The sequence below is a fragment of the Scardinius erythrophthalmus genome, assembly GCF_964197995.2.
Source record: "Scardinius erythrophthalmus genome assembly, chromosome: 5".
NCBI lineage: Eukaryota > Metazoa > Chordata > Actinopteri > Cypriniformes > Leuciscidae > Scardinius > Scardinius erythrophthalmus.
In genome coordinates this window covers 55,821,508-55,843,105 of record NC_138225.1, presented here as the reverse complement: position 1 = coordinate 55,843,105, position 21,598 = coordinate 55,821,508, and the positions used below count along the sequence as shown (strand labels likewise).

At 44.5% G+C, this 21,598-nt stretch overlaps 1 protein-coding gene across 1 annotated transcript; it reads right to left on the bottom strand.

Moving 5' to 3' along the window:
* Nucleotides 1–1,352: 1,352 nt before the first annotated feature.
* LOC308691615 (uncharacterized protein) lies at nucleotides 1,353–20,340 on the bottom strand. The gene is made up of 3 exons (XM_081367017.1): nucleotides 20,127–20,340; nucleotides 1,913–5,995; nucleotides 1,353–1,641 (listed from the first exon to the last, which is right to left on the bottom strand). The coding sequence occupies exons 1-2, from the start codon at nucleotides 20,326–20,328 to the stop codon at nucleotides 4,668–4,670; spliced, it is 1,530 nt and encodes a 509-aa protein (XP_081223143.1). The 5' UTR covers nucleotides 20,329–20,340; the 3' UTR covers nucleotides 1,353–1,641; nucleotides 1,913–4,667.
* Nucleotides 20,341–21,598: the final 1,258 nt, after the last annotated feature.

Below are 21,598 nucleotides of genomic sequence, written 5' to 3'. Positions count from 1 at the left end.
CATTCGCCGGTGCCGGCTAAAACTCTATAGGTCAAAAAAGAAGCCATATCTAAACAGGATCCAGAAGCGCAGGCGTTTTCTCTGGGCCAAGGCTCATTAAAAAGACTGTGGCAAAGTGGGAAACTGTTCTGTGGTCAGACGAATCAAAATTTTAAGTTCTTTTTGGAAAACTGGGACACCATGTCATCCGGACTAAAGAGGACAAGCACAACCCAAGTTGTTATCAGCGCTCATATTCGCATGAGTGTGTGTGGCATGGGCAGCTTACACATCTGGAAAGGCACCACCAATGCTGAAAGGTATATATCCAAGCTCTAGAACAACATATGCTCCCATCCAGACGTCGTCTCTTTCAGGGAAGACCTTGCATTTTCCAACATGACAATGCCAGACCATATACTGCATCAATTACAATATCACGGCTGTGTAGAAGAAGGACCCGGGTACTGAAATGGCCAGTCCAGATCTTTCACCCATAGAAACATTTGGTGCATCATAAAGAGGAAGATGCGGCAAAGAAGACCTAAGACAGTTGAGCAACTAGAAGAAGCCTGTATTAGACAAGAATGGGACAACATTCCTATTCCTAAACTTGAGCAACTTGTCTCCTCAGTCCCCAGACGTTTGCAGACTGTTCTAGAAAGAAGAGGGGATGCCACACAGTGGGAAACATGGCCTTGTCCCAACTTTTTTGAGATGTGTTGATGCCATGAAATTTAAAATCAACTTATTTTTCCCTTAAAATTATACATTTTCTAACATTTGATATGTCATTTATGTTGTATTTTGAAATTTGAAACTTCCACATCATTGCATTCTGTTTTTATTCACAATTTGTACAGTATCCCAACTTTTTCTGATTTGGGGTTGTATTTTGTCTTGATCTGCTGCCAATATTAATCTTTCTCTTTCTTTGGATGTAATATACATTCACATTTATATATATATATATATACAATCACATACTGTAAAACTTTGAGAGTGATTTACTTCTCTCTTCAGCCAAAGATTAAAATATGAAGATTTTAGCACATATACAGCAAAAAAAAAGAGAGAAAAACTCAAAGAAAACATCTTGTTATATGAGTGCAAGTGAGAGTTGACAAGTTGGGTTATAGGTATAGTAATTATATAAATCATACATAATATTTGGAAATAATCATTGCTAAAAGCCAGACGATTATGTTTTAAATTCTTTAACTATGTAGTGACCAAACTGGCTGGTGATAAACTGGTGCTGCTGTTCCACGAGTGGCCGCTAGAGGCCACCAGAGGCGCTTAAAACACACGGGTCTCAGTAATGATCACGAGCTCAAACTATTATCAATATAACATCCAAACAACATGCAACAACTAATTAGAAAGCTTTATTTTATCGCTGAAGCTTTGAGTAAACATTCAAGAATAGCTGAAAGTCACATTAAATGCACAATGCTGTACATAGAGAAGATATTATACAATATTCATAAATTAAATAGCATTTCATCAAAGATTTGCTTATATCATAACTTCTTGATATTTAACAAACCAGGTCATACAGGAAGACAGTATTAATTTATAATGAACAATTCAAACAGTCACAGACAGAAGACACTCCGCCAACGCAATAAAGACTCATCATATCAAACATCTACGGAAGCCCTGAACCACAATAAAAAATAAAAATAATAATCAGTGAAAAAAAAAAAAAAAAAAAAAAAAAATTACAAGAATAAAGTAAAAATATTTCGAGATTAAAGTCGAAATATTCAGAGAATAAAGTCGAAATATTTCGAGATTAAAATCGAAATATTTAGAGAATAAAGTCGAAATATTTAAAGAATAATCTTCCATATACGTTCTTTATTTAATCTACTTTATTCACATAATTTTAGAATTTTTTTATGTTCAGGGCTTCCGTAAACATCAGTACAGTATGTGTGCAATATCTCGTCTTTCAGCACAAACATGTTAATGGAGTAGAAGTGACACGATCCAACAGCGTTATTAGAGCTGAACATCATCATCGAAGGATCTACTCATTAAATGTCAAAATTATTTTCTTAATCACAGGAACATCATTTCTACCAAACACTGTAGCAAACATAATGATCAGAGCTCATTCTTAGAGTCGAAGGAACGGACCAGCCCCATTACTCCGCGGCTCAGTCCCGTTACTCAGGGGCTCGTTCCCGTTACTCAGTCTCATTACTCCGCGGCTCAGTCCCGTTACTCAGGGGCTCGTTCCCGTTACTCAGTCTCATTACTCCGCGGCTCAGTCTCGTTACTCCACGGCTCAGTCTCGTTACTCAGGGGCTCGGTCCCGTTACTCAGGGGCTCGTTCCCGTTACTCAGTCTCATTACTCCGCGGCTCAGTCTCGTTACTCCACGGCTCAGTCTCGTTACTCAGGGGCTCGGTCCCGTTACTCAGTCTCATTACTCCGCGGCTCAGTCTCATTACTCAGGGGCTCGGTCCCGTTTCTCAGCCCCATTACTCCGCGGCTCAGTCCCGTTACTCAGGGGCTCGTTCCCGTTACTCAGTCTCGTTACTCAGGGGCTCGGTCCCGTTACTCAGCCCCATTACTCCGCGGCTCAGTCCCGTTACTCAGGGGCTCGTTCCCGTTACTCAGTCTCATTACTCCGCGGCTCAGTCTCATTACTCAGGGGCTCGGTCCCGTTTCTCAGCCCCATTACTCCGCGGCTCAGTCCCGTTACTCAGGGGCTCGTTCCCGTTACTCAGTCTCGTTACTCAGGGGCTCGGTCCCGTTACTCAGCCCCATTACTCCGCGGCTCAGTCCCGTTACTCAGGGGCTCGTTCCCGTTACTCAGTCTCGTTACTCCACGGCTCAGTCCCGTTACTCAGGGGCTCGTTCCCGTTACTCAGTCTCGTTACTCCACGGCTCAGTCTCGTTACTCAGGGGCTCGGTCCCGTTACTCAGCCCCATTACTCCGCGGCTCAGTCCCGTTACTCAGGGGCTCGTTCCCGTTACTCAGTCTCATTACTCCGCGGCTCAGTCTCATTACTCCGCGGCTCAGTCCCGTTACTCCGCTGCTCAGTCTCGTTACTCCACGGCTCAGTCTCGTTACTCAGGGGCTCGGTCCCGTTACTCAGTCTCATTACTCCGCGGCTCAGTCTCATTACTCCGCGGCTCAGTCTCGTTACTCCACGGCTCAGTCTCGTTACTCAGGGGCTCGGTCCCGTTACTCCGCTGCTCAGTGTCGTTACTCAGGGGCTCGGTCCCGTTACTCAGTCTCATTACTCCGCGGCTCAGTCTCGTTACTCAGGGGCTCGGTCCCGTTACTCAGTCTCATTACTCCGCGGCTCAGTCTCATTACTCCGCGGCTCAGTCTCGTTACTCCACGGCTCAGTCTCGTTACTCAGGGGCTCGGTCCCGTTACTCAGTCTCATTACTCCGCGGCTCAGTCTCATTACTCCGCGGCTCAGTCCCGTTACTCCGCTGCTCAGTCCCGTTACTCAGGGGCTCGGTCCCGTTACTCAGTCTCATTACTCCGCGGCTCAGTCCCGTTACTCGGTCTCGTTACTCCGCGGCTCGGTCCCGTTACTCGGTCTCGTTATTCCGCGGCTCAGTCCCGTTACTCAGGGGCTCGGTCCCGTTACTCAGTCTCATTACTCCGCGGCTCAGTCCCGTTACTCGGTCTCGTTACTCCGCGGCTCGGTCCCGTTACTCGGTCTCGTTATTCCGCGGCTCAGTCCCGTTACTCAGGGGCTCAGTCCCGTTACTCAGGGGCTCGTCCCGTTACTCAGGGGCTCGTCCCGTTACTCCGCGGCTCAGTCCCGTTACTCCGCGGCTCAGTCCCGTTACTCCGGGGCTCGGTCCCGTTACTCCGGGGCTCGGTCCCGTTACTCGGTCTCATTACTCCGCGGCTCAGTCCCGTTACTCGGTCTCATTACTCCGCGGCTCGGTCCCGTTACTCGGTCTCATTACTCCGCAGCTCAGACCCGTTACTCGGTCTCATTACTCCGCGGCTCAGACCCGTTACTCGGTCTCATTACTCCGCGGCTCAGTCCCGTTACTCCGCGGCTCAGTCCCGTTACTCCGGGGCTCGGTCCCGTTACTCGGTCTCATTACTCCGCGGCTCAGTCCCGTTACTCGGTCTCATTACTCCGGGGCTCGGTCCCGTTACTCGGCCTCATTACTCCGCAGCTCAGACCCGTTACTCGGTCTCATTACTCCGCGGCTCAGACCCTTTACTCGGTCTCGTTACTCTGCGGCTCGGTCTCGTTACTCCGCGGCTCAGTCCCGTTACTCAGGGGCTCGGTCTCTTTACTCCGCGGCTCGGCCCCATTACTCGGTTTCGTTACTCTGCGGCTCGGCCCCGTTACTCGGTCTCGTTACTCTGCGGCTCGGTCTCGTTACTCCGCGGCTCAGTCCCGTTACTCAGGGGCTCGGTCTCTTTACTCCGCGGCTCGGCCCCATTACTCGGTTTCGTTACTCTGCGGCTCGGCCCCGTTACTCGGTCTCGTTACTCAGGGGTTCGGCCCCGTTACTCCGCAGCTTCTGGTGCTTCTTCAGGGATGAGTGGTCGCTGTGGCTCTTGTCGTTGTAGCTCTTGTTTGGTGTGCACGAGCACATGTCTCTTCAGGAGTCCGGCGCGGCTGAAGCTCCTCCCGCAGTGAGGACAGGTGTGCCGCTTCTCCCCGGTGTGCCGCTTCTCCCTGGTGTGGGTCAGGTGTGCTGGTTCTCTCTGCTGTGGGTCAGCTGGTGTCTCTTCAGGTGTCCAGCGCGGCTGAAGCTCCTCCCGCAGTGACCGCAGGCGTGCCGTTTCTCCCCGGTGTGTACAAGCTGGTGCAGCTTCAGGCTGCTGGCCACGGTGAAGCTCTTCCCGCAGTCTGCGCAGGGGTACGGCCTCTCGCCCGTGTGCATGCGCCGGTGGATGGTCAGGTGTCCGGCCTGGCTAAAGCTCTTGCTGCACAGCTGGCAGCGGTACGGCTTCTCTCCGGTGTGTATCCGGGTGTGAGTCTTCAGGTCTCCGGTCCCACTGAACCTCTTCCCGCAAAGCTCACAGGCGTACGGCTTCTCCCCGGTGTGTGTGCGCTGGTGGCTGCGCAGGTTCCCGGCGTTGGTGAAGCGTTTCCCGCAGACGGAGCAGGGGAACGGCCTCTCGCCAGTGTGTGTGCGCAGGTGCACCTTCAGCTGGTTGTGTTCGCTGAAGCGCTTTCCGCAGTGAGGACAGGCGTAGGGCCGCTCGCCCGTGTGGACCCGCCGGTGGATGGTCAGCTGACCCTGGTGCCCGTAGCTCTTCCCGCACAGCTCACAGGCGAACGGCCTCTCTCCGGTGTGTGTGCGCTGGTGGTTCTTCAGGAGGTCGGCGCGGTCGAAGCCCTTCCCGCACTGAGCGCAGGTGTGTGTCTTCTCGGAGCTGTGGGATCTCAGGTGGATGTGAAGCGACGCCTCGTGCTTGAAGCTCCGGTTACACTGAGCGCAGCAGAGATCCGGCTTCGGGACCGGCAGAGACTCCGTCACATGGAACGATCCCGAGAATCCCTCGTCAGACAGTCCGTCTGGATTAGATTCTTCATCAGAGATGAGGCTGAGCTCCGGCTCCGATGACTCCGGGCCGTCGGGATACAGGTGTGTATCGGGATATAGGTGCATGTCGGACACCACCGTCACCTTCACATCGCAGTCGCTGAGCTCCGGCTCTAATGGACGAGTGAATATATGCTGGCCATCACAGTCAGAGTTCTCCTCTGTATTCTCTGTCTTGATCTCTTGATCAGTGTGTTCAGGAGAAGCGTGAGGATTGGAGAGGTCAACAGCACATCCGTCCTCCGTCTCCGGGTCGGCCTTCACACACAGAAGTGCTGCTGTCGCACAATCCTTGTTTATCTGCGGTGATTTCATATCTGGAGTTTGTGATTTCGTTCGGCTGCTCAGTGAATCTCCAGGGATCATAGTTTGATCAGTATATTCACTCATATGAGCAGATGAAAACACATCTTCGCTGAAATCCTTTCTTGAAAAGTCCAGCTGAAAAGTCCAGTCTTCATCTTCTGCAAAACACACACACAAACAAACATTTTGTTACTGGCCAAAATAAAAAAAACATGCTAATCTCCAAAGAGTTCAACTCTTGCAGTTTAAGTATATATAAAACCATGGCTGAAATATTTAACTCTAAATGATAGGCCTAACGTCTTGGTTACGTGTGTAACCTTGGTTCCCTGAATAGGGAACGAGACACTGCGACAGCCGTTGCTATGGGAACACCTTTGGTGTGACAAATGTCTGTAGCCCTTATACCATCACGCCAATTTATTGGCCAGTGGCACTTAGCACCGCCCCGAAAATACGACACGTACGCTTCATATCAGCGTGCTACGCGCCATTTCATCAGATTTGTACGACGAAGGAAGCACTTATCGAAAGGTATGGGAACGGCCGGTTTCGCTATGGAAATGATATACCATAACCCCTTCCCATACTTGAGGATAGCTGAAAGTCAAGTCAAGTCAACTTTATTTATATAGCGCTTTTCACAATACAGATTGTATCAAAGCAGCTTCACAGTATTAAATAAAATAGTACATCAGTGTTTGTTTCTAGTGTAAAACGTCCACGTTTGGTAATGCTGATCAATAGTATTGTTGACTGATTAATTAAATTAAGTATCCCCAACTGAGCAAGCCAAAGGCAACAGTGGCAAGGAACCGAAAAACTCCATCAGGTGACCTAATGGAGAAAAAAAAACCTTGGGAGAACCCAGGCTCAGTCGGGGGCCAGTTCTCCTCTGGCGTTTATGAACTAGAGACCGGATTTAACTGTAAGATTAAAAATATATTATATAAATGCCTGGCTGAAGAGATGCGTCTTTAATCTAGTTTTAAACTGGGAGAGCGAGTCTGAGCAACGAACAGCATCAGGAAGGCTATTCCAGAGTTTTGGAGCTAAATGTGAAAATGCTCTCCCTCCTTTGGTGGATCTGGATATCCTAGGTATGACCAGAAGCCTCGAATTTAGTGACCTTAAAGAGCGCGATGGATTATAGGGCGATAGAAGATCCGTTAAATAGACTGGAGCTAAGCCGTTTAGGGCTTTATAAGTCAGTAGCAATACCTTGTAAATAATACGGAACTTTATAGGTAACCAATGTAGTGATGATAAAATTGGTGTTATATGATCATATTTTCTTGATCTAGTAAGAACTCTAGCGGCGGCATTTTGGACTAACTGTAGCTTGTTTATTGAGGATGCAGGACAACCAGCTAATAAAGCATTACAGTAATCTAGTCTCGAGGTCATGAATGCATGAACTAACTTTTCTGCATCAGAAACTGATAGGATATTACGTAGCTTAGCAATGTTTCTAAGGTGGAAAAAGGCTGTTCTTGTAACATATGAAATATGATTTTCAAAAGACAGGTTGCAGTCTAGTATAACACCCAGGTCTTTTACTGAAGAGGATAAAGTAACAGGACATCCTACGATGTTAAAGTTGTATTGTGAGAGGTTTTGTGGGCGGTTTTTTGAACCGATAAGTATTACCTCTGTCTTGTCTGGATTTAATAAAAGAAAATTGCGCGTCATCCAATCTTTTATATCTTTAACACACTCTGTCAATTTGGATAATTTAGTGATTTCATCCGGCCGTGATGAAATATAGATTTGAGTGTCATCAGCATAACAATGGAAACTAATTCCATGTTTTCTTATAATATTTCCAAGTGGCATCATATATATTGAGAATAACAGAGGGCCCAACACAGATCCCTGCGGCACTCCATAGTTTACTGGAGTTATGATCGATTTTTCTCCATTTAAATAAACAAAATGGTAGCGGTCTGATAAGTATGTTCTGAACCAGCTTAATGCTTGTCCTTGAACACCAGTATAATTTTGTAGTCGATCTAAGAGTATTGTGTGATCTATAGCATAGGCGCCGATTTATGTTTTCCTCCGTGGGTGCTCATGGGCGCAAGCCCTTTAAAAAAAAAAAGTAGTCAAAAAATGTTTGCATTTCAGAACCTTAGGAAATGGACAGCGGCCGACACGAACACACACACCTATTTAGCCTACTTGATAATACAGCCGTAAAGTAATCTTTCAAGGACAGCGCCACTTCTCACAAATACAGACAGGATTGGAGATGGAAAGTTTAACTGACACGTAACCGCGATCAGCTTCGTGGGAAATTTACAAAATGTAACAGTGTTAAATTTGACAAATACTGTTCGATAGAACTGCTTGGTTACAGTAACAGTTATCTGCGTGCTTCCTTCTCAGCGATGAAGTTCCACATTTGTGGCTATCCAACACGAAAATGCATGCAGCAAAGCCTTTCCCAACATTGTTTTCTTCAGTTTTGTCGACAACTTTACCATCTCCACTAGCTATTCTTTTCTTCAACTCCTCAGACAGCATCCATCTCGATGACTGCAAGCAGATCGCGCGCGCGGTTATGATGACTTTTTAAAAGTGAAAGTAGGTATAGAGACTCCTGAGAGGGCGTGGGCACAAATAAACTGATGTGGATTTTAAATTATTTTATTTACTTGAAATACAGGCATATTTTTGTAGATGTGTTCCTAAAAATGTGCATATATGTTTACGTTTGTACGTGATTGTTTTAAACCCGTGTTTAGACCCGTGTCCGACCCGCACCCGTTTGAGCAAAATTTTTGTTGACTCACCATTGCGGTTAATTCTTCAGGAGGATATACTGACTATGGGAGCAACGTGTCTCTGCGTACAGAGCGGGGTCACTAAATAGGCGTTTTCATCCGAGAAACACTTCACATAGCACCAACTGCAATGTTTAATGGCAGTCTGGCACATGTGGGTGCTCGGTATTTTCCGTGGGTGCTCAGTATTTTCCGTGGGTGCTCGAGCCCCGGAGCACCCACGGTATCGGCGCCTATGATCTATAGCCACGGTTGTCAAACTGGGGTACGCGTACCCCTAGGGGTACGTGGACTGATTTCAGGGGGTACGCGAAAAAAGATCTAAGTCATATGACTTTTCATATGCGAAAAAAAAAAAGAGATTTTGATAAAAAAAAAAAAAACATTCATATTCATATATTAAATAATTAGAAAACCTGTATAAACTGAACACCAAAGAATAATATTAACTATTGAGCGGTGGGGACGCGTTCATGTGTAAGGGTGGCGCTGCCAATAACACCTAAAAGCTGCCACAAAGAACTGGGAAAAGTAATGATAGATTATTAATATGTCAAATATATCAAGGAGACATTTCAATTGTTTATTAATAAACAAGTGTTTTCTGTGTCAAAGATGAACTCGCGATCTTCGCAGCAGTGAACGCGCCAGAGAGAAATGCATTTTTACGGATTAGCCTACATAAGCAGAGCAGTCTGTTTTCTTTCGTTTTGAATTGTTTTGTTACACATGTTTAAGTACACATTTCATGCTGGCGACTCCGTGTCCTGATTTATTGCCTGCTATATTTTCATCTTATTTATTAAATCTTATTTCTTAAATTTATTAAATTGGTAGATGAAACATTGATTAAAATTAAGATAAAATTAATACAAAACGAAATTCACTTTAAAGAAAGGTTTTCTACAAAATCTCAATGAAGTGGTCAAAATATTGTCTGCCCACTCCATTTGTCTCTCGATATTTTCGGGATCATCTTATTCATGCTTTTCACTTTTAATATAGTCAACATAAAATAAATATATATTATTTTATTTAAACATGAATATGAAACTAAATAGTTTTTTAATGACTGGGCTACAACGCATAGGCTAAAGTAGCCTATAGGCTACAGAGAAATTTAATGTCGGAGCGTCTTACCGGTGAGCATGTGGGGAGAGATACGATTTTCGTTCAATCATCGAATATTATTTTGCTTGATATTCCAATTCTTAATATTTGGTGTTTTAAATGCATGTTTGAGATCTCTGTGAAAGTTTTAAAGCAGTTTTGTAGTGTCGCTTTCAGAGTGCTCACGTCCGTAACATTGTTTGTTCCTCATAAATGCGAACACGAAAAATTAAATAAAATGAATATATTACGTTCTGTGGAGAGCAAACCCTTCTTCATCCGGTGGGTATATTACTTTAGGTTTGCCAGTGTAATTCATAGAATTACTACTAAAACATATTTTACCACCTAAAAGTTAAAGATTTTTTTTGTCAAGTCCGGACCATAACGCAAGTGTTCCCGCTTCTCATATTAAATATTAAACGCATGTGTATAGCCTACTGATATTTTTCTAACGTCTGGGCTCCTTTGTTAAGGCAGTATGGATGTATAAACAGACGTTTCAATATATTAAACGCATTTTCTGATGAACGCATTTTTCTCCCTGAGTGTCGCGATTTCGGTTTCATTTCGCATAGGCCTAGCCTACAGCCCTTATAATCATAGATGACGCCACAGGTTTTTTTTTTTTTTTTTTTTTTTTTTTTAAGAGCCTAGCCTACGTTTGTATGTACGAGTATGGGTCATTTATATTGACAATACTTACTAAAATATAATTAATATAATTTTATTGCATTTGTATTAATTGTTTGAAGAGTAAAAAATAAAATAAAAAAATCAGTTGGTCTTATTTTTTAACAGTCTATGGTCTTAACGCAAATTTACAACCGGCAAGTCGGTCGGACTCAAAGAGGGAAAAAATATTATTTGTGTCGGCCCTAAATTGACAGGGTCGATCGGGTTACGGCAAACAAAAATATTTTTAAGGATGGCCTTAACTTCCGCATTTGCACTGCACATTAAAAACTTATTTTCTCCGCATTAACAAAATATTCGAGAGTGACAGAGAGGGTAAAAGTAGAGCTTTTATTATGATCTTTGCAATGATCTTTGCAGCCTGCTGCAGTGCTAATTCCAGCTCTGCGTCATACTAAACGTTGCTATGACTACAAATAGTATTTGTCGCGCAGCGCGCAAATGAAAAAAAAAAAAAAATCCTGTCAGAAATCATCCCAGTTACGTCTATTTGACAAAAAAAATCAATTGCAATCGATGGATAAATGGCTGAAACGGGTTCAGGCCATACCCAGAACGACAACAGAAACTTCACAGGAGTCACCTGCTGTCGGGACAAGCTTTTCAGGTCAAGACACTATCATAGCAAATCCTAACTCTGACGAGAGGCCTGATGCTAGCCAAACCATTAACATGGACAGTGATGGAGACGGGGAGACACAGACTCTTCCCTCAAGACAACAAGGTGATGGTAGGGAGGCACACTCAAAGATAAGAAGATATAACGAAGATTATATAACTCTGGGCTTCACATACACAGGCAATGCGAATTTCCCTCAGCCACAGTGTGTCATATGTGCGCAAGTTCTGTCTAATAACTCATTGAAGCCTTCACTCTTACAAAGACATTTAGAAACGAAACATGGCAATTTGAAAAATAAGCCACAGGAGTTTTTTGAGCGACAATTGAGACTGCTTTCTAACACCAAGAAATGTCTGATCGCGCCAGATGCTGTAAATAAGGCAGGAGTAGAAGCGTCTTACATGGTCAGTTACAGAGTGGCTAAGGCAGGCAAGCCTCATACTATTGTGGAGGAACTGATTGTCCCTGCTGCTATGGACATGGCTGAGAAAATGTTGGGGGAAAAGGCTAAACATACTTTCCAGAAAATGCCTTCATCAGACAATACCGTGTCCCGACGGATCAGTGATATGTCAGCAGACGTTTTGAGACAGTTACTATGTCGCATACATGCCAGTGAATTCTATGCATTACAGCTAGATGAGTCAACAGATGTAGCAGGCCTGGCTCAGTTGTTGGTGTACGTCAGGTACATATATGGAGGGTCAATCCATGAGGACATCCTCTTTTGCAAACCATTACCGACGAGGACAACGGGGCAGGACATTTTTGGACTCATAGACTGTTTCATACGATCACACGGAATAACCTGGACTAAATGTGTTGGTATATGCACAGATGGTGCCAAAGCAATGACGGGGAGGCACAGCGGAGTGGTCACCCGTGTACAAGCAGTGGCTCCAGATGCCACTTGGGTCCACTGTAGCATACATAGGGAAGCGCTTGCCGCCAAAGGAATGTCAGACAGCCTGGCACAGGTGTTGGACGACACAGTTAAGATGGTTAACTTTGTAAAATCAAGACCCCTAAACTCGCGCATTTTTTCCACCTTATGCAGTGAGATGGGCAGTGACCATTTGACGTTTTTGCTCCACACTGAAGTGCGATGGTTGTCCAGAGGGAAAGTTTTAGCACGCTTTTTTGAACTGAAAGACGAGCTGAAACTGTTTTTCATCGACAATCCTTTTCGCTTGTCAGATAGGTTGCATGATGATGAGTGGCTCACAAGACTGGCCTATTTGGGAGATATCTTTGGTCGTCTAAATGAGCTCAATCTTGGGCTGCAAGGTCGCTCTGTGACAATATTCAATGTGCGAGACAAGGTAGAGGCCACGATTAAAAAGCTGAACTTCTGGTCTGACTGTGTCAAAGACAACGACATTGGCGCATTCCCATCACTGCAGGATTTTCTGTGTGAAAACGAACTACGGCTTGCCGACAGTGTCAGATGTGACATACGGAAACACCTTGGCGACTTGGCAGCGCAATTACGCAAATACTTCCCCGAAACAGACGACCACGACACATGGATTCGTAATCCTTTTTCGTCACCCAGCACATGCCAGCTTCCTATGCTCGAGAGAGAGAGCCTCATTGAAATATCCACGAACGGGTCGGTCAGAATTGAGTTCGGTCAGAAGACACTGACAGATTTCTGGATTAGTTTGCGGGCAGAGTATCCGGACCTGGCAAACCGAGCGATTAAGACGTTGATGCCTTTTGCTACAACGTATTTATGCGAGACTGGATTCTCAGCTTTGGTCTGCCTTAAGACCAAGTATAGGTACAGACTGTTTGTGGAAAATGATCTAAGACTGAAACTGTCCCCAATTCGGCCTAACATCGCTGCATTATGTAAGAACATCCAGGCACATCCCTCACATTGATTAAACTGGTGATGTGGATGGAGAAGTGGTAGGCCTATTCTGTGTGGTTTACTACAATTTAGTTTACTGTTTACTATTTAGTTTACTATTGTTAATGTGTTCTCTTTTTTATTATTATTTTACAGCAGAGAAGTTAAGAAAATATACAATGTTATCATATGTGAAAAGCAATACTTATCAGTATGTGAAAAGTTAACAATAACTTTAATGAGATGTTGGATATGTTTAAAATCATTATATTCAGCACATTTGTATCATATGTTGACTTTTGATGAGATTTGTATCGTTTGTTTATGATTCTATTCACTATTCTCGACAAAATTGATAAAAATAAATATTAATAAATAAAAAAAAACTTGTTGTTAACAATTGGTGGTGTTGGGGGTACTCCGGAAGATCTATAATGTCTCAGGGGGTACATGCCTGTTAAAAGTTTGGGAACCACTGATCTATAGTATCGAACGCAGCACTAAGATCAAGTAAAACTAGTATTGAAATACAGCCTTGGTCAGAAGCTAAGAGTAAATCATTCGTGATTTTAACGAGCGCAGTTTCAGTGCTATGGTGCGGCCTGAACCCAGACTGAAACTTTTCATAGATGTCATTTTCTTGTAAGAAAGAGCCCAGTTGAGCGGACACAACTTTTTCTAGTATTTTAGACATAAAAGGAAGATTTGAACTCACACACTCATTGTTCCAGCTCAAAGCAGCAGCGGAGCGGAACGAAATAGCAACTCGTCGGCCAGACTAATGCTTGGTAGCATGAAGAGCCAAAACTATAGTGCGGGGCAAAATGTCCGCGGCAGAACTCCTCAGAGTCTGCGCCTAAAGCAGTCACACGAAACAAGAGTTGGAAGCGTAAGCACCAAATACAGTACTCGTGCCTGCATAAATGCCTCTCGCGCTGTTGAATAAACACGAGAGAGACTTGATCCAGGGGAGGGAGAGCAAAAGAGGAATATCCATCAACTCGCCCATTAAAACTCGCCCTAGCTTACATCTACATCGCATTAAACACCACGCCTCATCTAACCTGCAGCCGAAATAATCGATTTAATACGAGCTTCCAGAGCGGATTTGAATAAACCACCGCATGTATTGACCGCATTGAATAAACGCATGTAATCCGGGGAGAGAGAGAGAGAGAGAGAGAGAGAGAAAGGGAATTTCCGTTCGCTCACTCCAGGCCTCGGCAGCCGCAGAACCACAGCTGAACGACCATAATCTTTCCTCAGAGAGAAAACGAGCTCAGAGCGCAACAGTTACACAGAGACAACACTCCGACTGACAGGGCTCCAGACTAGCGGCTTCACTCGGAGCGCTGGAGCGGAACGTTTCTGGAGCGCAAGCAGAAAATCTAGGGGCACACCTGAAATCAGCTTGCAATGCAATTATTCAAATTTCCGCCAAAATAACTGTAATACTGAAAAAGTCTTTAATAATAAATAGACTTAACGTACAGATATTACAATGTGCAGTTTTATTTTAAGTCCACAGGCTCAGACTAGCATCTGAGGGCAGCGCAGACACTGAGTTCTGCAGGGAGTATCCGGTGGCACTGGGGCCGACAATAGAGCACTACGCTTAACTTAGGGTGTAGATGAAATTAACTTTAATTATTATCATTCATAATGTCTTAATATTAATTAAAAAGCAAAACGAGTGAAAAAATTTAATTTAGGGAGTGAAAATAGCCAATAAGCCTCCATATGTTTACAATGGTTAAGTAAGTGTTAAATAAGTGTTTAAATAAGAGTTTTCCTACATCTTAAAATGTTTAGTTTTAGTACAATCTTTGAAGGATGAACAAAAAATGTGTTGGTCATCACATTAAAAATAACATATGATATTATAGTTTTGAAGTGCTGTAAAAAGATGTGTAGTACTCGTAAGCGTTTGACTATTTCTGTCTCAATACCGTAGTTATGGTTAGGGTTCCTACATTAGCCTGGATCGTGGAGAATGATGTGTGGACTGAAAGGCTTCTGTAGGCGTCTCCACGTCAGCGCTGTGTGATCTGATATCTGTGGTTTATAACGGAGAATTCTATGGATTTCTTCACTGGGCCTCCAGAGTATGGATCTCCTAGTAACAGCGTCTCGAGATCGGCCCGCGACTGGCAAGGTCGGGCGCGGCGCTATTATTGGTCCGAACTAAAAAGCGGTCCGTGAAGCATAAATGAGTAGCGCATTTTCGCTGATATCAGAGCCATAGAGAGAAAGAGTTGTGACACTCCCATAGACCTCTGTTGTAAAAAATGGCGGCGCTTTTAACCGCCTACTTCCGGGATTTGAAGATCGGAATAGTTCCAAACACTGTCATTTGGGCGTTGGACACCATTCACTTACATTGCTGCGCGTCGAGTTGTTCCAGAGTTAAGTTGCTGAAATATCGACCTCTTTTAAATTGTCAGCTGTCTATTTTTATCAGAGGCCCTTTGCGATGCTTATACTGGTCTTCATTTGTACATGCACAGCGTAATTATTTATATTTTATCTTGGTTGTTTCAACCAATTTTCTAGCATTGCCTGCTTGCTAGTTAGCTAGCGCGACTTCGCCAGCTGTGAAGGTAGCATCTAATTAGTTCGGTAATGAATCGCTACCACCTTTATATTAACTTTTATTTTATTAAATTGTTTGGGATATACTAACTTTTCATTATGTGACGTGTTGGCTGTACTTAATTTGTATTAGAGCCCATCTCAGATACTAATTTACTGTGAGGAAACTTTGTATTGTAATATCCACACTAGTTTAATGATTGTGATTAATGACTTTTTAACAAAATAAACACTTTTTTTTCAGCCTCATGTCAACCAAGGCAGCTGGCGATGGTGGCACACACTCACACAAGCACACATTTTTGTTGTCTGTCATTGTTTAATAAAAAATATTTTATTTGAAAACCTTCATTTGTATCAGCCATGCTTAATTGATGTCTCAATGGCTGTAACAGAAGTTACAAAAAAATCTTCACTCTGCACTTACCTTTAGACCCAAACATAAAAGCGTAATTTAGTTTTTAATCTGTTATAGTTTTGATAATATATGTATGGGTTAATCTTAAAATTATATTCTTAGTCTTAACATGATCATGTTCCACGCTGTGGTGCTGGGGGTGGCCACTTTCATCAGAAGAAGTGAGCTAGCTTTCTGAACGGACCGCCACGGCAGAGCTCTTTGCGTGATCACGAAGGTAGGCTAATGGCTGAATCGGAATTTATAAGCAAAATCACGGGAATCAATAGCCTAATACAGCCCAGCCCAGTCGTGCTAAAATAAATATCATGAGACGTCCATCATCAGATGAATGATATGGAAAAGTTTCTACTACTACCCATGCGAACATGAACAAAAATATAGCCTAAAACTTATCTACCTAATAGACAGTATTTCGTTGGCACCCTGCCTCTCCAAATGCAAAACTGACATTAACAAAATGCAATAATGCAATAACAGCTGAAAAAGTACTTGGGTGTGTGTTTTATTTTATATTTACCGTTCAATAATGCAATCGCTGCTGTCTGTCCCATAGAAGAGCATGACAGCCAGCGTATGCTTAGGAACTATCATAGACCGTAAAAGAAATGGACACAGCGACCCCATTGGATTCAACGGAGACAAAGTGAAGTCAATTAGAAGCTCTTCTTCCTGATGGCGGAGCGACTGCGCAGACTCACACTGAGCTTGACGACGGAGATGTGACGTGAGCAACCCGTCTGTCTTCTAGCGGCGGTGCCGAGAGAAATCTGATCATTCCCTTCAGTAACCCTCAGAGACAGAGAGTGTGAGTAGGAGCTGTCCAGGAGCAGGAGCAACTTTTGCTAAGTATTCTGATTAATAATTTTGTCATTTTGCCTCCACGTCCCCCCGATCGCCCGCGAGCTTCTCCTCCTGTCTATACGGTAATCTCTCTACTGTGCGACAGAGAGTCGCGTGGTTATGGCGCAATCGTTAGCCTATTTTTACAAAAACTGCTTCCACGGGGCCATAACGTAAGATACAAGGTAATGAAGCCTTTTATACATTTTCGTGTTTCTTTAGACATAAATAATGGACAAATGGAGTCTTTAAACGCCTCAGATGTAAAGTTATTCGCTGTCAAAGTGACGCCAAAATGAATGGGAGTCAATGGGATGCTAACAGCAGGTGATGGTCCGCTAGCCAATGGCGGCGCCCGGGGGTACCTTCAAAATAATAGAAAACTCTGCCCCCCCGGGAACTATTGGGGCTTACATGAACCACGTGACAGCCATAGCGGCGACATCAGAGAGTGTCGCAACTCTTTCTCTCTATGGCTCTGGCTGATATGAAGCATGCGTGACGTATTTTCGGGGGCGGTGCTATGCGCCACTGGCCAATAAGTTGGCGTGATGGTATAGGCCTTATGTAGCCCCGCCCCTTTTCAGCGCTGTGCTCGTTGTCTTGTTTTCCGGTTTGTATTTTCACTGCGATCATACATATTTATGAATAAACGGCTCGTTTTAAAATCTTCCCGGTCTACTGACATTTAAGACATCTTCTTTAAACATTACAATGCTCATGATAACTTTCGTTTACTCTAAAGTAAGTAAATCCACTTCACAAGCTAATTACTCCTGGACAGCGATGCCATAGAGATATACAGAGCTACTGCAAAAACGGAAGTTCAAACCCTAATATTATAGAGATGATCGCAGTGCGCACTCGTTTCTCCGGGCTCTATAGATAGATTTCCATTGACGTCACATTTCTCCCGCAACTCCTTACGGCGCCATCTTGTGTGTCAAGTGTTTGTGTTACGGAGCATGATAATATCCTGAATCGGCATTATTCTGAACATGAACATCATACGATTATTCTCCGTTTGGCTGGAGTTAATGTTCAGTGCTGCTCTTGTGAACATTTAGAGGTTTTGTGCTCTGGAGATGTGACACTTTATCTAATCATTTCCAAGATGGGCTAGCTAAATGCGCTAGCTCTCATCGGCTGTCAAATCGCTGTAACGTTACCTAGGCGGCTACTATCGACACAGCCCTTGAGAGGTGTTGGCTGGGCAGAAGCACACTCTGACGATTGTCCACCTGTGGCCACATCAGCTGGTCGAGCCAGAGCCAGAGGCTAACGTACACCTGGAGCACATCGCCCCGTGCCTCTGCTCTCCGTCTCTCTCCTACACTAAATTAGTTCGGAGCGTTGTGTTGTTGTTTTTTTACCCAGATGGTGTTGTCTTGACACTGAGTCTAAATGTACCGTATAATAAAGGCTGTGCAGATATCAGCCGCCTGGCTACAGCGATGTGAACCGCCAATGCAGGGCTCCAGACTCACGAGGGAGAGAGAGCAAGGCAGCGCTTAGTTTGGAGACGGTGAAGTCTTGTTTACACGTTCGCCTGGCTCCGAAGAGAGAGAGAGAGTGCGCGCGCGACCGTTCTCTCTCTCTCTCTCTCTCTCTCTCTCTCTCTCTCTCTCTCTCTCTCTCTCTCTCTCTCTCTCTCTCTCTCTCTCTCTCTCTCTCTCTCTCTCTCTCTCTCTCTCTCTCTCTCTCTCTCTCTCTCTCTCTCTCTCTCTCTCTCTCTCTCTCTCTCTCTCTCTCTCTCTCTCTCTCTCTCTCTCTCTCTCTCTCTCTCTCTCTCTCTCTCTCTCTCTCTCTCTCTCTCTGCTCGTTCGTTCAGTTAAACATGCGCCCAGTTCATCTACATTACTCACCGATCAAATAAGACTTTGGCGGGCGCTAAAACAAGTTCAATGCAGGAGAATCCATGCTTGAATTTAACTGAGTAGTACATGACCATGCACTCGCACAAATGCGACCATATAAAATTTTAACTCGCACATTCTAACAAAATAAGTGTATGCTTCCAGAGACTTTCTTCCTCTTAATTCGTCAAAAGTGTACGCGCTAACGGTGTGGATGAGATACTTGGCAATGTCCATTTCCTGAATATCGGGGGACGCCGCAGGATTAGCCTACATAACCAGTCCTCTTTCGACATTGTGTAAGGATCCTTTCCAATCGATATAACTCAATTTCTCATCATATCTTGCCTTGCAAACATCGTCTAATGTGTCCCTGTAAATAACCTTCACCTTGTCGCCAGGTTTGGAGGAATTTGTCATCGTTATCTCAACACAAAAGAGTCAAAAATACTTTATATTAACTGGCTTTCTATTAATGCAGCACAGTGGCTTACTGACAGCTTTGACACACAACATGGCGGCGCGCCGCAGAGGATAATGGGTAATTCGCGAAACGGAAACCAGAGAATGTCTAATAGGAAGAGAATTGGCACTCTCTGCTTACTTCCGGGTTCTGGACTGGCTGCAGTAACACGTCTCTGTCCATGCGGGGGCGCTCGCGAGCGAGTGCAGAATGAATGGAGGTCTATGGCGAAATACCCCTCAAAACCCACTTTTCTCAGGATATAATTTTTTGTCTAGTAATTTGAATGTTGTATTCGAAAGGAGATGCAAAGAAATTACACATTGCTGGGTGTTCGATTTTTTTAGAGTCACTTATTTGGTTTAAAAAGTCTTTTAAAATGTCAATGACGTCAGAATGCTGACGTCATTAGCAGAATGCTAGCGTGTTATGGGCAACAACAACTCAACCTGTAAGAAATAGAAAAGAAATAAGTACTCGTTCATTCAACTTTCGACCTATAACCCATGTTGAACTTGCAAAACCTACAATAAAATCTGAGATTTCTCAACGGCATTTGGGTGAAAGAGACACATTTAGCCGTCTAGCCCCATTGACTCCCATTCAGTCTGCACTCGCTCGCGATCACCCCCAGTGGAATTATAATGGAACTGCAACCAAAATCAATACAATGGGGCTGAATAGGGAGTGCCAAGGCTCTCCGTAGACGGGCTCTGCGGAAACCCATCGATAGGGCTCACTCGTCACACCAGAGGTGTTCCCATAGCGACGCTGTCAGTGCTGAGAGACCCATGAAAGGGGACTAATGCTTGTTATGTTTTGCAACATGAATGACAACTTTAGGATGTTTCACTGAATGAATTTGTTTTTAGAAAATAACATTTCACCCTATCGTCGTAGGTTACATTACATTCATACATCAGATGCTTTCATGAAAAGATAACCCACGGTTTTTATAAACAGCATAATAATTGGCACTTAAAAGCCAAACAAAAACGCAGTTTATATATAACATTTCCTCGGACATCATCTTCCGAGTGTCACAAACCTGTTTTGATATGATTTGTCCTTTTCTCTTTTGCACAAAGTCGTTTTCTCAGATCATCGTTTTCGGACTCAATTCTCTGAATCTTATGCTGATATTCGCTGACAGTTTGTTCCACTGAATCCAGGATGTCACTGACAGTCACTCGAAAGATTTCATTTAATGAAGATTCAAGAAAAGCTTTTAAATCGCCAAACTTCGCCATTTCAACAAACACACGGAGTCACCGCTGCCCCCTCAGGCCTGGAGGAGAACTACACCTCAATGGCGCCGCCATATTTGTCCGGGCAACTTGCCGTAACTCTCATAAGTGAAGTGAAGAAAAAGTGCCTTACTATTTTGACAGCTAGATGGCCACCAAAGGCAAACTATTAATATCTAGCGAGACGTTATAAGCGATAATATAATGTTCAGGTGATTCTTATGAAGTCTGAGCTCATATTATAATTTATATTATGAACTAATGTAAATGGAAAGTAAGTGATCAGTGCAATGCAGCGATCAGAGGACTGACAGGACAGAGTCAGAGACAGAGCTAACCGACTCATCTCCAACAGCAGGTGTTAGGACTGCTTGTCATCTAATCGTGGCTCATTTAGAAATATATTTTCCACATTTTAGCCAGTGGAAGCAGCCAACCTAACCCTCAAGGGCGGCTGAAGAGGTGTGTCACACACACACACACACACACTCTCTCACACTCTCTCACACTCTCACCCTCACACACACTAACCCTAACCCTCAAGGGCGGCTGAAGAGGTGTGTCACACACACACACACACACTCTCTCACACTCTCTCACACTCTCACCCTCACACACACTAACCCTAACCCTCAAGGGCGGCTGAAGAGGTGTGTCACACACACACACACACACTCTCTCACACTCTCTCACACTCTCACCCTCACACACACTAACCCTAACCCTCAAGGGCGGCTGAAGAGGTGTGTCACACACACACACACACTCTCTCACACTCTCTCACACTCTCACCCTCACACACACTAACCCTAACCCTCAAGGGCGGCTGAAGAGGTGTGTCACACACACACACACACACTCTCTCACACTCTCTCACACTCTCACCCTCACACACACTAACCCTAACCCTCAAGGGCGGCTGAAGAGGTGTGTCACACACACACACACACACTCTCTCACACTCTCTCACACTCTCACCCTCACACACACTAACCCTAACCCTCAAGGGCGGCTGAAGAGGTGTGTCACACACACACACACACTCTCTCACACTCTCTCACACTCTCACCCTCACACACACTAACCCTAACCCTCAAGGGCGGCTGAAGAGGTGTGTCACACACACACACACACACTCTCTCACACTCTCTCACACTCTCTCACACTCTCTCACACTCTCTCACACTCTCTCACACTCTCTCACACTCTCACCCTCACACACACTAACCCTAACCCTCAAGGGCGGCTGAAGAGGTGTGTCACACACACACAC

Excerpts from the sequence above, each read along its gene's own strand:
- LOC308691615 (XM_081367017.1), bottom strand. The coding sequence starts at position 20,328 with ATGGCGAAGTTTGGCGATTTAAAAGCTTTTCTTGAATCTTCATTAAAT. Across the intron at positions 5,996-20,126 it reads GACAAATCATATCAAAACAG|AAGATGAAGACTGGACTTTT; the intron begins GTTTGTGACACT and ends TGTGTTTTGCAG.